Source organism: Girardinichthys multiradiatus, chromosome 7, assembly GCF_021462225.1.
Source record: "Girardinichthys multiradiatus isolate DD_20200921_A chromosome 7, DD_fGirMul_XY1, whole genome shotgun sequence".
Taxonomy (NCBI): domain Eukaryota; kingdom Metazoa; phylum Chordata; class Actinopteri; order Cyprinodontiformes; family Goodeidae; genus Girardinichthys; species Girardinichthys multiradiatus.
The window spans coordinates 2763305-2776790 of record NC_061800.1 but is presented as its reverse complement, the minus strand read 5'-3'; the positions used below and the strand labels follow the sequence as shown (position 1 = coordinate 2776790).

The window sequence follows — 13486 nt, the reverse complement described above, 5'->3', positions numbered from 1 at the left end:
CACCTGCAAAAGATTCCTGAGGCCTTTAAAACTCCCAGCCTGGTTCATCACTCAAAACCCCAATCATGGGTAAGACTGCCGACCTGACTGCTGTCCAGAAGGCCACTATTGACACCCTCAAGCAAGAGGGTAAGACACAGAAAGAAATTTCTGAACGAATAGGCTGTTCCCAGAGTGCTGTATCAAGGCACCTCAGTGGGAAGTCTGTTGGAAGGAAAAAGTGTGGCAGAAAACGCTGCACAACGAGAAGAGGTGACCATACCCTGAGGAAGATTGTGGAGAAGGGTCGATTCCAGACCTTGGGGGACCTGCGGAAGCAGTGGACTGAGTCTGGAGTAGAAACATCCAGAGCCACCGTGCACAGGCGTGTGCAGGAAATGGGCTACAGGTGCCGCATTCCCCAGACCTGGGCTACAGAGAAGCAGCACTGGACTGTTGCTCAGTGGTCCAAAGTACTTTTTTCGGATGAAAGAAAATTCTGCATGTCATTCGGAAATCAAGGTGCCAGAGTCTGGAGGAAGACTGGGGAGAAGGAAATGCCAAAATGCCAGAAGTCCAGTGTCAAGTACCCACAGTCAGTGATGGTCTGGGGTGCCGTGTCAGCTGCTGGTGTTGGTCCACTGTGTTTTATCAAGGGCAGGGTCAATGCAGCTAGCTATCAGGAGATTTTGGAGCACTTCATGCTTCCATCTGCTGAAAAGCTTTATGGAAATTAAGATTTCATTTTTCAGCACGACCTGGCACCTGCTCACAGTGCCAAAACCACTGGTAAATGGTTTACTGACCATGGTATCACTGTGCTCAATTGGCCTGCCAACTCTCCTGACCTGAACCCCATAGAGAATCTGTGGGATATTGTGAAGAGAACGTTGAGAGACTCAAGACCCAACACTCTGGATGAGCTAAAGGCCACTATCGAAGCATCCTGGGCCTCCATAAGACCTCAGCAGTGCCACAGGTTGATTGCCTCCATGCCACGCCGCATTGAAGCAGTCGGTCGGGAATCCTTTTGCAGAAATGAAGTATTGAGTGCATAACTGTACATGATTATTTGAAGGTTGACATTTTTTGTATTAAAAACACTTTTCTTTTATTGGTCGGATGAAATATGCTAATTTTGTGAGATAGGAATTTTGGGTTTTCATGAGCTGTATGCCAAAATCATCTGTATTAAGACAATAAAAGACCTGAAATATTTCAGTTAGTGTGCAATGAATCTAAAATATATGAATGTAAAATTTTCATCATTACATTATAGAAAATAATGAACTTTATCACAATATGCTAATATTTTGAGAAGGACCTGTATGAACAGTCATCAGCCTTAATATAGAATCTAAATCAGTCCAAATCCGTTCATTGATTTGAACCATGAACATGAATCTATTGTGTTCTAATCTGTGCAAACTCAACTCTGAACTAGTTCCCAATGAAAAGTGTTGGAGTCATCCATTTTGGTCGCACCATTGAACATGCACAGCTCAACAGACATCACAGGTCTGATGTCACCCGGGATTATAAAACCCACGGAAAACAAACTTTCGTTGCCATTTCCAGCGTGTCTCACATGCATCGGAGGCGCATTTCTGGAGAGACAAAAGCTCGCAGGTGAACTTTTTCTCCACACGGTCATTCCCGGAAGAGCTTGAAAGCTGGAAATCTGTCTGATGCAAGAAGGTCAGAAGATTCATTTGCCGATCGAAGACCACGCCGACACCCGGCACCGGTGGAAAACCCACAGAGGTTTTATTTCCAAGGAGATGCGTTTCCTCCTTGTTGATTCAGTCGACTAAACAGTTCATATTCATATTTACAGTTCTTCATATTTTCCCCTCCTGGACGGATGAGAAGTTTACCGTTTTTTTTCTTGAGGTGATCACTCCCCCTCAGAGTTTTATAACTCTTAGTTCGAGATTTGCTAGCGGCTAAAGGGGCGTGGCCCCACCATCTAGCTGCTGATCGCTGCTATCAAGACATCAACACACCAGGAGGGCTTCTCTCTCCATTTAATCCAAATTGCACATTTTGTCCATAAAACTGCTGGTTTGATCTCCATAGACACACAATGCACATATATTTTATTTTATCATTATTGTTAGGTAGTCATTTTTTTCCCCTTTGTGTAGAATAGTGCTAGTTAGTTAGGTGAAGGTTTTTGGACCAGACTAATGGTATATCAGAATTATTTGGCTTCAATAAATCTTCATATATAATAAAGAGAAGCGTTTGTGTTTATTTTGTGCAAGAGTGATTTATCCGTCAAAATAAGGTCAAAGTTCCTCCACCTTCGGTGAAGCGGTGTCATGGTATGACATCCTTGGACTTGGTTTGTGTTTTTGTATTAACCGTTCTTAGGTCTATGGTTTCCTTTATTGTTAATTAGTTCCACCTGTCCCTTTTGCCTCCATGTCTCCTTGCCACACCTGTTCTTAGTTCCTGTGATTACTTGCCTTTGTTTTGCCCCTGTATATTAGTTGGTCTGTGTTCTTTGTTCCCCGCTGGTTCCTCCGTCACTATTCCTCGTTCACTACCCTTGTTTATGCTCAGTTTTGCTACGCTACAGAACTATGTACACATGTAAGTTTTTGGCTCGACTCATGTTTGTACTTGTTGGATTATGCTACGTTTTGGAGACCTTTAATTAAAGAAAAGTCTTCTTCTCATCATGCGGCTGCCAAGCTCTTACCTGCACTTTGGTCCGATCCAAACCAAGAACGTGATAAGCGGTTGAATAAACGATGACACCTGCTGCGGCCGAATTCCCCGCTGGTTCGGCTCCCGCCCTGGACGACATCGTCGCCGCGGAATAGTCGCCATTGGGGAGGTTCGGATGGGCGCCTCCAACCCTTCTACGGAGGGTCCATCCGCCATGGCCTCCTCGCAGCTGCTTTCCCCGGAGTTGGTGGGTGGTCACCCAGCGCCCTCTGCAAGTCACCAGTCGCCGGTGCAGCCTCCAGCCCTGAATTGGGTTCAAGCCAGGCAGGAGAAAATGAAAGAGGATTTCATGAAGGGACGTTGCTGTGATTTTGTGCTTCATCTAATGGATCATCCAGAGGATCTGAATCTGGTGCACTCTGTTCTACAGGCCTAATTCATTGCGGAGGGATGGCTCGACGCTCCAGCTCCTCTTTCTGCTGGAGGTCCTTTCAACCCTCTTCTTGTGGCCGTTAGAGCAGCACAGAGCTAGCTCCAAGGATTATGAGCCACAGCCGTCGACTGTCAAGCTTCGTTAGTCAAAGCATGCAGCCAAACCTCTGGACTCACAGCCTGCTGCCAGGCCTCTGGACTCACAGCCTGCTGCCAGGCCTCTGGTCTCAAAGCCTGCTGCCAGGCCTCTGGACTCACAGCCTGCTGCCAAGCTACAGGACCCTGAGTCCAGAGAGGGGTTCAATGGAGAGCCGCCTCTCATCCTAGTTCCTGAGTTTCCTGAGGGGTCCGAGGATGGACCGCCTCTCATCCTAGTTCTTGAGTTTCCTGAGGGGTCCGAGGACGGACCGCCTCTCATCCTAGTTCTTGAGTTTCCTGAAGGGTCCAAGGACGGACCGCCTCTCATCCTAGTTCCTGAGTTTCCTGAGGGGTCCGAGGACGGACCGCCTCTCATCCTAGTTCTTGAGTTTCCTGAAGGGTCCAAGGACGGACCGCCTCTCATCCTAGTTCTTGAGTTTCCTGAAGGGTCCAAGGACGGACCGCCTCTCATCCTAGTTCCTGAGTTTCCTGAGGGGTCCGAGGACGGACCGCCTCTCATCCTAGTTCTTGAGTTTCCTGAGGGGTCCGAGGACGGACCGCCTCTCATCCTAGTTCCTGAGTTTCCTGAGGGGTCCGAGGATGGACCGCCTCTCATCCTAGTTCCTGAGTTTCCTGAGGGGTCCGAGGACGGACCGCCTCTCATCCTAGTTCTTGAGTTTCCTGAAGGGTCCAAGGACGGACCGCCTCTCATCCTAGTTCCTGAGTTTCCTGAGGGGTCCGAGGACGGACCGCCTCAGATCTGGGCTCCAGGACCCATTGACTGTGCTCCCGAGCTGACCTACTGTGCTCCTGGCCAGACTGACGCCAGGCCCAGGCCTCTACGGGCCCTGCCTGGGCCCAAGTCTTCGCTGCGGTTCTGGCTTTGCCGCAGACCTCCGAGGCACCTGCTTCCTCGTCGCAGACCGCCTTACTCCTCGCTTTGTGGGCCTCCTAGATGCCTACATCTCTGTCGCCGCCGGTCTCCTAGACGCCTGCATCTCTGTCGCCGCCGGCCTCCGGATCGTCGGCCTGTTCACTGGCTACATCGCCGCAGGTCTCCACGGCTTCGCCACCGACCACCTCTTCGCTGGGTACATCGCCGCAGGTCTCCACGGCTTCACCACCGACCGCTCAGAACTCTGTGGTGCCGGTCCGGTCGCCCGCCTGAACTCTGTGCCTGCTGGGGATGACCTCCTGGTCGCCCGCCTGTACTCTGTGCCTGCTGGGGACGACCTCCTGGTCGCCCGCCTGAATTCTGTGCCTGTTGGGGACGACCTCCTGGTGGCCCGCCTGAACTCTGTTTTTTGTTTCTGGCCCTCCTTCCGAGGCCCCCCTCCGCCCACCCTGATTGGAGTATTTTTGTGTTTTGGACATTGTGTTTTCTAGTGGTCATCTGGGATCCGACCTTGAGGGGGGGGGGGGGGGGGTTATGTCATGGTATGACATCCTTGGACTTGGTTTGTGTTTTTGTATTAACCGTTCTTAGGTCTATGGTTTCCTTTATTGTTAATTAGTTCCACCTGTCCCTTTTACCTCCATGTCTCCTTGCCACGCCTTTTCTTAGTTCCTGTGATTACCTCCCTTTGTTTTCTCCCTGTATATTAGTTGGTCTGTGTTTTTTGTTTCCCGCTGGTTCCTCTGTCACTATTCCTCGTTCACTACCCTTGTTTATGCTCAGTTTTGCTACGTTACAGAACTATGTACACATGTAAGTTTTTGGCTCGACTGATGTTTGTACTTGTTGGATTATGTTACGTTTTGGAGACCTTTAATTAAAGAAAAGTCTCCCTCTCATCATGCGGCTGCCAAACTCTTATCTGCACTTTGGTCCGATCCAAACCAAGAACGTGATAAGCGGTTGAATAAACGATGACATTTAGTGGTTATGGTTAATAATTGATCAATTATTAGTGATGAATAATTAATTGTAATTATTAAGAACTTTGAGCCCATAACCACCACACCAGAGAACATCTCTGATTTCTATTTGTAAGTAATGATTTTTGGTTAAGAAATTATTTTCCTGAATTATGATTTCTAATTATAATTATTGATAAATATTAATTAATCAATAATAAACATCCTTACAAAAGTAAACTTACAATTCTGCTAACAAGCTATGTTATATTTAGTGATCAGTTTGTTGAATCTCCTGTATGTTTCCACAGAGGTCAAGATGAATACATTCAAAAACTTTGTGTCATTTTTTAAAATCCTCATATGGAAATTTGAAATCAGAAAGATACTAACTGATCATATGTCAATGATTAACTTAGGTTCTTCTGAACCTTCTTCTTAAAATTAACATGAAGTTATGTCTTATCAGTTTTACGGCAAAACGAAATTTTGGGGGCATTCACACTTCAGAAAAACAGAGAAATTAGGTATTTTACTTGAGATGGCAAGAACAAGAACAAAGTTCTCTCTGGCCAGAACATTTCATAGTTTACCAGAAAGTCAAAAGCAGAACTCCTGGGAAGTCCTCTTTGGGCCCTTCGAAAAAAAGCATACAACAGTGTAGTAACCGCGCCTGCTTTACATTTCTCACACATTAGTTGTCGGACACCACACAGGAACAAAGTTCTGTCCAGATCCCATGTTGTTGTTGCAGGCCCTGGAGAGAAAACGTATTTCTTTGTTCTTCTATGTCTGTAAACACAGGCTTTGAACACTGTGTGAGCCTTCTCATTCTCGGTACATATACTCAAAACCTTTTCTAACCACCCAGGTTTACAGAAAAACATGTAAACCACTCATGAAACTAACAAATTATTTCTGTGCAGATAAATGAAACGTTTTTTTTTTGTGAAACCATTGAAGTTCAAAGCAATACATCTCTGCAGCCCATGTGGTTCAGATGTTGTCTTCTTCTTGCTCTGTAGGGTTTGTTAAGAGGTCAGGTCTTGACACATTAAAATCCTGCTAAAGGATCTTTCCATGCAATTTTTATGTAAGCCATAATATTTTTACAACTTTGACATTTTTAATTGTCACCACTAGGGTGACAACTAAAGACTTAACTAAGTTTATTCCGATTTTGTCTCAAAACAATCCTAAGACCAATCCAATTGTTAAAATAACAGTATTTTTTAACGTTATTATTTTGGCGTTTTGTAGTGTCTTCCAACTGATGCTCCCTTTGAGGACGAAACAGCCAAAGTTTTCAACTTTTAATTCATGTGGATTTAAATGTGAACAAAATGTCTTTGCTTAGTTTTTCTCTGAGATAATTTCTCTTAACTTTCCTCCTTTTACATAGAAATATATTTGCCACTGGATAAAATGGCAACATTGTTTCCCAGTTTCAAAGGAAATGATTAGATGAAGCTGTTCACCTTCTCTTTTTACTGATAAACAATAGGATTATTTCACACAATAATCAGATCTAACTGTTAACAGAATAGAATAACTGAAATTTGAATAAACTAGTAAAGAACATTATTTTGACCCAATTTAGATATTTCATCAAAATACCTGCAGATTTAATCGTACCTTGTCTATTGTGCTGATAAGGAACAAAGCTGATCTTAATGCTATTTGGAAGGAACATCTCCCTCTTTGTCAGGTTATTTGTGCTAGTTGGATGTAGAACATGCTACATCTCTGCTCTTGTTTTATGTTGATTATCTTGGACTAGCTTCATTGAAATAAAGCAAAGTAGCCAAATAATGTAACTGTAGCTGCTGTGTAACTAAGTGTGGTGCAATCTCTATTATTTTAGAAATCTATAATCTCAAATAAATAATTTCTTAAATTGAACACATTGAGTAGTATCTCTGCTGCAGCTACACTGACTTACAAACGTATTCACCCCGTCTTTGCATTTGTCATGTTTTTTTTGCCTAATACCTGAATTTAAAATTGATTGTTTGAGGGTTTGCACCATTTAATTTATAGAACATGCTTACAACTTTGAAGATGTATTATTTTTTTATTTTGAAGCAAACAACAAATAGGACAAAATAACAGAAAACGTCAGAGTGCATAACTGTTCACCCCCGCCCTAAAGTCAATACTTTGTAGAGCCACATTTTGTGTCAATTACAGTTGTATGTCTCTCTGGATAAGTCTCTATGAACTTGCCAGATCTTGCCACTGGGATTTTTGCCCATTCCTCAATGCAAAACTGCTCTGGCTCCTTCATGCTGGATGGTTTTTGGCCTGTCAACATCCATCCTCAAGTCTAATCACAGATTCTCAATTGGATTGAGGTATGGGCTTTGAATAGGCCATTCCAACACATTTAAATGTGTCCCCTTTAACCAGTCGAGTGTTGCTTTAGCAGTATGCTTCGGTTCATTATCCTGCTGTAAGGTGAACCTCTGTTCCAGTGTCAGATCACAGGCAGACTCACAGGTTTTGCTCCAGACTATCCCTGTATTTAGCACCATCCATCTCTCCCTCGACTTGGACCGGTTTCCCAGCCAATGCTGCTGAAAAACGTCCCCACAGTATGATGGTGTTGGGTTTGCACCAGACATAGTGTTTTCCTTGGTGGCTGAAAAGTAAAATTTTTGTCTGATCTGACCAGAGCACCTTCCTCCACACATTTGTGGAGTCGCCCACATGGCTTTTGGCAAACTCAAACTGTGTCTTCTTTTTTTTAACACTAAGTAATGGCTTTTTTTTAGGCTCCGATCCACAAAGCCCAGCTCCATGGAGTGTACAGCCTATTTTGGTCCTATTGACAGATACTCTAGTCTCTGCTTTGGAACTCTGCAACTCCGTTAGGGTTACCTTTGGTCTCTGTGCTGCCTCTCTGATTAATGCCCTCCTTGCCCGCTCTGTGAGTTCTGGTGAGGAGCCCTCCCTTGGCAGGTTTGGTGTGGACTATCTGCCCTCCATTTAAAGATGAAAGATTTGATGGTGCTCCAGGAGAACATTAATAATTTTAATATTTTTCTATAACCCTAACCCTGACTTGTACAGGTCCTTCTCAAAAAATTAGCATATTGTGATAAAGTTCATTATTTTCTATAATGTAATGATTAAAATTTAACATTCATATATTTTAGATTCATTGCACACTAACTGAAATATTTCAGGTCTTTTATTGTCTTAATACGGATGATTTTGGCATACAGCTCATGAAAACCCAAAATTCCTATTTCACAAAATTAGCATATTTCATCCGACCAATAAAAGAAAAGTGTTTTTAATACAAAAAATGTCAACCTTCAAATAATCATGTACAGTTATGCACTCAATACTTGGTTGGAAATCCTTTTGCAGAAATGACTGCTTCAATGCGGCGTGGCATGGAGGAAATCAGCCTGTGGCACTGCTGAGGTCTTATGGAGGCCCTGGATGCTTCGATAGCGGACTTTAGCTCATCCAGAGTGTTGGGTCTTGAGTCTCTCAACGTTCTCTTCACAATATCTCACAGATTCTCTATGGGGTTCAGGTCAGGAGAGTTGGCAGGCCAATTGAGCACAGTGATACCATGGCCAGTAAACCATTTACCAGTGGTTTTGGCACTGTGAGCAGGTGCCAGGTCGTGCTGAAAAATGAAATCTTCATCTCCATAAAGCTTTTCAGCAGATGGAAGCATGAAGTGCTCCAAAATCTCCTGATAGCTAGCTGCATTGACCCTGCCCTTGATAAAACACAGTGGACCAACACCAGCAGCTGACACGGCACCCCAGACCATCACTGACTGTGGGTACTTGACACTGGACTTCTGGCATTTTGGCATTTCCTTCTCCCCAGTCTTCCTCCAGACTCTGGCACCTTGATTTCTGAATGACATGCAGAATTTGCTTTCATCCGAAAAAAGTACTTTGAACCACTGAGCAACAGTCCAGTGCTGCTTCTCTGTAGCCCAGGTCTGGGGAATGCGGCACCTGTGGCCCATTTCCTGCACACGCCTGTACACGGTGGCTCTGGATGTTTCTACTCCAGAGTCAGTCCACTGCTTCTGCAGGTCCCCCAAGGTCTGGAATCGGCCCTTCTCCACAATCTTCCTCAGGGTCCGGTCACCTCTTCTCGTTGTGCAGCGTTTTCTGCCACACCTTTTCCTTCCCACTGAGGTGCCTTGATACAGCACTCTGGGAACAGCCTATTCGTTCAGAAATTTCTTTCTGTGTCTTACCCTCTTGCTTGAGGGTGTCAATAGTGGCCTTCTGGACAGCAGTCAGGTCGGCAGTCTTACCCATGATTGGGGTTTTGAGTGATGAACCAAGCTGGGAGTTTTAAAGGCCTCAGGAATCTTTTGCAGGTGTTTAGAGTTAACTCGTTGATTCAGATGATTAGGTTCATAGCTCGTTTAGAGACCCTTTTAATGATATGCTAATTTTGTGAGATAGGAATTTTGGGTTTTCATGAGCTGTATGCCAAAATCATCCGTATTAAAACAATAAAAGACCTGAAATATTTCAGTTAGTGTGCAATAAATCTAAAATATATGAATATTAAATTTTCATCATTACATCATAGAAAATAATGAACTTTATCACAATATGCTAATTTTTTGAGAAGGACCTGTACTTCTCAACAACTTTGTTGGCCACATCCCTAAGGGGATGTTGTGCTCGATCAGGTTTCTATTGGTGTTGTGTTTTCTGTGTAGATTGACTCCGAACTGGCTCCAGCGTCAGTCAGTTTTCAGCCATCCCTCGGTGAGCAGTGGTCTCAGTCTGGCCCCAGCCATGACACTTTTCTGGCTCCACCACTGGTTTAGAGAGTTCCATGGACTTTATGGTGTGATGCCTCATGCTAAGTGGTGTTTCAGCCTCTTGGGCCTTTCAGAAAAGGTGTGTTTATACTGAAAGAACATGTGACACCTAGAATGCACACAGTTGGACTTCATTTCACTGATATGCGACTTTTAAAGGTAACTGGCTGAACTAGAATTTTTAAAGGGGCTTCACAGCAAACAGGGTGGCTACATATGCATATGCATATGATTTTCAGGTTTTTCTCTATTTTAATTATTTATATATATATATATATATATATATATATATATATATATATATATATCAGTTCACTTTACCAACTTAGACTATTTTGTGTCTCACATTTACCAATGAACATTTTGGGAAAAATTACTTTTGGGAAAATATTGTGTGGACTGATGAAACAAACGTATAAGATGTGTATCATGTTACATTAGTGCTGAAACTAACACAGCATTTCAGAAACAGACCATCATAATGACAGTCAAGCATGGTGGTGGTAGTGTAATGATTTTCATTACGTTTGCTCTCTACCATTTACCAACGTAGTAAAAGAGAGAAGAATTGCTTCACTTAACACCAAAAATGACCGTTGTCTGGACTCCAATGCAGATACTGTAGTATGACCTTAAGGATGTCGTTCACACTCGAAAACCCTGCAACATGGCTGAATTAAAACATTTCTCAGTGGTGACGTTAAAAACTCATTGCCAGTTATTGTAAACTTATGATTTTAGTTGTTGCTGCTAAGGGTGGAAAAACTACTTATTAGGTTTAGGAATTTTTCACATAGGTTGGTTTGGATAGATCTTTTCCTTAAAAAATAAAAAGAATGAAACAGATTTTTGTCTTTACCCAGGTTATCTTGAGTCAGTAGTATTTTTTTTGTGATGGCCTAAAACATTTAAGTGGCACACAAAAAATCTAAAACAGAAGATATCTATAAAAACATTTTTTTACATCACTGTAGGTCCTATAATGTAAAGATTACAGAATGTCCATTTATAAGAGGATCTCTGACATAAACGTTTTATTGACTGCCATTACTAATTTTATTACTATTATTATTGTTGTTGTTAGTGTTATTTTTATATATTAATGAAGCATTTGTAATTCAATAACTGAGCATAGCTGTGTGTGTCAATGTCCTCCCGTTTTCTTCTCTAACATTTATTTGTATTCTAAGTAAAATCATCACATTCTGTAAAACATGGTTGAAAATTATTGATCTTATTTTAAGTATAAAGGACAGACATGGCAATGTTTAAATCAGATTTTAAATAAGACTATATGAACCAGTATTTTGTTATTAGCATTATCGGTATTTGTGAATAGATTTTCATACACATCTTAAAAATGGGAGTTGAATTAACATGTCCTGTAAAAGAAATAAAGCTGCTGTTTGTTAGATAACAGCAGTGCTATAAATCCTGCAGCAAATACGTTGATTTCAGTACAAAACACAAACCAAAATGTCATTGTCACAGTTAGAAATAATGAAGTTTGATTTTCATTACTTTTTCTATTAAATTATATGATTGTGACAAAATCGTAATATATTTTAAATCAGCTGAGTCTCGCACAGTTAAGCTGCCTTTATGCAATTTCACTTCATAATATTTTGGATTTGGATTTAACCAAAAAGCAGCAGTCGATAATAAACAACATTCTTAAAACTAAAAAAGAAGAATTAAAGAAGTGTATTATTTCAGACTTCACAGTACCGTTATTTATGTTTTTATTGAATCATTTTTGCAAATTAAATGTCGTCAAAATTTGTGTCAAATAGGTTCAGATTAAAGAAGCTCCCAATGAGCCCTGGTGGATGGGAGCTGGCGGAGCGCTGTTGCTGATCCTCTGAAGGTCGTTCAGAAAGAAAATGGCGCCGTGCAGGTCCTGCTGTCAAAGCCAAACGTTGCAAACTAGCCAGTACAATATTAATAAAACGAGGAAAACGTTTAGGTATCTTAGGCCCATGTTTTTATTAATTTATTTATTATTCCTCTTTACGAAGATCTGATTGCAAGCTGAGGCCTCCGCTGCAGGCCTGGAGAGATCTGATTCATCTCACTTTACAACGAAAATATGGAGAGCGTTTTTACTCCTATTAAAACCACATACTGTATTAAGCATCTGTCGTGGGCTTTAAAATAAGGCTATTGACAAAAAACAAAATCACAAACTTTGGTTATAATGGAGAACAATCACTGCTTATATCTGGGTGCTTTCTGAAACACATTTCTGCTCAGCAGGTGCATTTCAACTGTTCTGCGCATATTTAGCCTAAAGACCAGAATCACAGAATAACTCACGCTCTCTGGACAGGTTTTCTCCTCTTGCGTCCTGTATACATCACTGCCTCTTTTCTTTAAGCACAAAGAAACCAACGGCCAACGTTCCGCTATAATGTTCCGCCTGTACACATCCTGGGTGATAATAAAAAATCCAAGGCAGTCAAGGAATGAATTGGACTGTAAAGTGACGCAGCAGAGTCCGGTCTCTGAGGAGGGGCCAAACCGCGCAGAAACAGTGGAACTTCTTCCCCCACTAATTAAAATGGTTTAGGTCATGAACCTATTCGGGGTCTTCCTTCTGAGGAAGAGAAAAAATGCGCAGAGGCGCAATTTGCAGCAGAATCCGGCGCATCTCTTCTGCGGATCAGACTCAAAGCCGCAGAACCTCTTCCACTCCAACCTGTGCCTGACTGCAGCGGGACCACGCATTCCAGTGACGGGCACTCACCACTTTGTTCTCTGTCAGGAGCGCGCGTCGAAGCGCGCGGGTTCCATGTGCGCGAGCACCTTCCGAGCAGAAGCACGGAAAAAGCGTGTCCACGTGTGCGCGCTCCCGGGTGAATCTCGCCATCCATTCAGAGTGCAGATAGAAGCCGGCGGTTCAGAAGAGACTCTCTGCAGACTAAAAGTGGGCGTTTCTCCACCGAAGTGGGGGTTTCTCAACCTGTATCGTGATCACGAACAGTGATTGGTTGGCTTTATGTCCTCTGTTTTTCACGGAGGTATACAGTATATACAAACCTAACCAGAACTAACCTGTATGAAGTTGAACGGAGAAGCGCAGAATGAAGTTAACGCAATTATCAGTCATTAAGTTCATTTTCAAAATTATATTTTTAATGTTGTCAATTTGTATAATGAAGCCTACATGTACAAATTTGTAGGTCAAATGTACAGGGACACATTGGGGAGACATGGACCATAAACGTCTTAATGTATTGTGTTGAGGCATATTACTATCATGTCACCATAGCAAAAATACACCTATATGTAGAAAGTTTGTAGCTACATGAATTTGGCTGATGTGTTGCGTTTTGCAGATGGATTAATACTGAATATATATATTTCTTGTATTAACTAAACATAGTTTTGTAAATTTAGTCATATATTTTGGAGATGTGTTGATTTTAATTTTAATTGATTTTAATTTTAATAACTTGAGAGGTTTTGTAGACATAATAAAACAATAAATGAGTCGTTGGCCTTAGCTGCACAACATTAAAAAGTTAAACTGTTTTACATGGATCCACAAATTACTTCATTTATAGTTACATTTTAAACATCAGGCGT

General features: G+C 42.3%; 1 protein-coding gene across 1 annotated transcript in view; it reads right to left on the bottom strand.

Moving 5' to 3' along the window:
* The window catches only part of LOC124871134 (aryl hydrocarbon receptor-like), a 69654-nt gene extending 57010 nt beyond the window's left edge, over positions 1 to 12644 (bottom strand). Inside the window, exon 1 of the mRNA XM_047370169.1 lies at positions 12215 to 12644. Coding sequence (XP_047226125.1) covers positions 12215 to 12255 — 41 coding nt within the window. The 5' untranslated portion in view covers positions 12256 to 12644. The remainder of the gene's footprint in view (positions 1 to 12214) is intronic.
* Between the last annotated feature and the right edge of the window lie 842 nt (positions 12645 to 13486).